General features: G+C 49.6%; 1 protein-coding gene across 1 annotated transcript; it reads left to right on the top strand.

Annotated features, from left to right (window-relative positions):
• Positions 1–525: 525 nt before the first annotated feature.
• Positions 526–1,083, top strand: M437DRAFT_61352 (uncharacterized protein; the record flags this gene model as incomplete). The annotated part of the gene is made up of 1 exon (XM_041023922.1): positions 526–1,083. One exon carries the CDS (start codon positions 526–528, stop codon positions 1,081–1,083), a length of 558 nt encoding a protein of 185 aa, XP_040874511.1.
• Positions 1,084–1,791: the final 708 nt, after the last annotated feature.

Raw genomic sequence — 1,791 nt, 5'->3', positions numbered from 1 at the left:
CCGCAGCATCTTGCTGGAAGCAACTACAAACATCTCTCGAACGGAAGTCGTCTTGCCGACAAAGATGAACAAGAACTGCAGCACATTTCAAGACTAATTGACTTGTTAGTTGAGAAATGTGTCGCCGGTCTGTCAACACTTGATCAAGAAACCCGCCGCTGGCTACGAAGTGCAAGAAAGTCCGAGGCTGATGTTAGACCGCTTTCAAGGCTGCAAAACCCCGAGTCTCAACTTCGCTATGCTAGCTACTAGAAGAGATTCATCTGCTACATCATGAGAATTGTTCAAAGGCAAGCCGAGCATGAACGTAGAGATTACGTTCGACAAGCTAGAATTGAAAGCAGTCAGCAGGACCGTACTAGAGAAGCTTTAGATGGTGGTTCTGTCAGCGAAACCGACAGCAGCAACACTGGAAGTGACAGCGACGGCAGCACTGATGATAACGACTCGGACAGTAGCACTTCGGATGACACAACTGTCTACACCGGCGAGGAACAGGGAGGCGCGACAACAACTATTGACTACATGGCAGACGCTTGCCGACTATTCCCGTGGAAGGATGATCAAAAGGCTCTTGCTAAGCAGCTATGGAGCTTAATGCAGACGCCGCACAGTGACGACAGTGCGAGAACGGATACTCTACTCAGGCTTATCAAGTCTTTCGTCTTTGTCACCGTCCGAGGAGACGTCTTTAGCAGTGGACTGTTGCATTTTCTAGCTGTACTTAGCATTGACGAGGAGATGGGTCGACTCCGCGAAGCGAACGACTTCTCGTACATGCTAGCTGGAGTGGTGTACTGCACACGCATCTTTGCAGTCGAGGCAATACTACCGTCGGCCGAACGGGATTGTCAGGGTGAGGATGACGACAGAAGATTTCTCGAGACACGAGAGCGTTATCTAGCCGACGGTGGATATAGTCCGATGAGCAAGATGCTCAGTCTTCTAGCTTACGGCAAACTCATCGCCCGAAATCATGGCAATCAGGGCACAGTTCTCTGGGATAGCGGCAACAAAACCGTGTCACTTCATGGCCGCAAGATACCCGTTGCTCGGTTCAAGGGTTTAGGGTTTAGGGTTTAGGGTTTACAAAACTTCGATACAATACTATATAAGCTATATTATGCTCCTAAAGTTTGTAACCTAGGTATAGTAAGAAAATAGGTGGACTACCTTCTCTAGATCTTTTCTATCCTTCTTCTATCTAGCAGACATAAGCCCTAGTTAATCCCATATCCCATCCAGTTCCTTGCCCGGAGCCGGACTAGTAGGGTAGAGATGTACTTGTCTAGCCACTCGGCTATGCTAGGTGAGAAGGACTGTTGCAGCTCCTTGTATGTTTGTGAGGTTTCCTTTCCTAGGAGGCCTCCTTGGCTAAGGATAAATGGCTTAAAAGCCTGGCCGAGGTTTCGGTATTTGTTTTTCTTTGCTTGTTCAGCTGCTGCAAGGGTGTCATACGGGTCTTTCTTTGCTGACTCCTTAGTGAGGGAGATGACTGAAACGTCCAGAAAGACTGAGCCTCTTGGATTGTCAATCCGGATGTCAGTTCTGGTTCCCCTATAGTCGCCCTGCGGTTCTAGGAAGACCTTGTTGTCAGGACATGTCTGGAGGGCTGTTGCGAGGGCCTGGCAGATCTTGTCGTGTTTTGCTATTGTCTGGCGTGTCCTTGCTCGGCAGGCATCCTCGTGGCCGAAGGTGTAGGCCCTATTACAGTGCCTGCAGATGTCCTGTTCATCTTCCGGGGTGGTGAGCAGGCGGATCGAGAGGGCTGCAGCTATGTCCATGTCAGCA

Source organism: Aureobasidium melanogenum (genome assembly GCF_000721775.1).
Source record: "Aureobasidium melanogenum CBS 110374 unplaced genomic scaffold scaffold_93, whole genome shotgun sequence".
Taxonomy (NCBI): Eukaryota; Fungi; Ascomycota; class Dothideomycetes; order Dothideales; family Saccotheciaceae; genus Aureobasidium; species Aureobasidium melanogenum.
The sequence above is the reverse complement of the archived record's forward strand: the minus strand, read 5'-3'. Positions and strand labels throughout refer to the sequence as shown.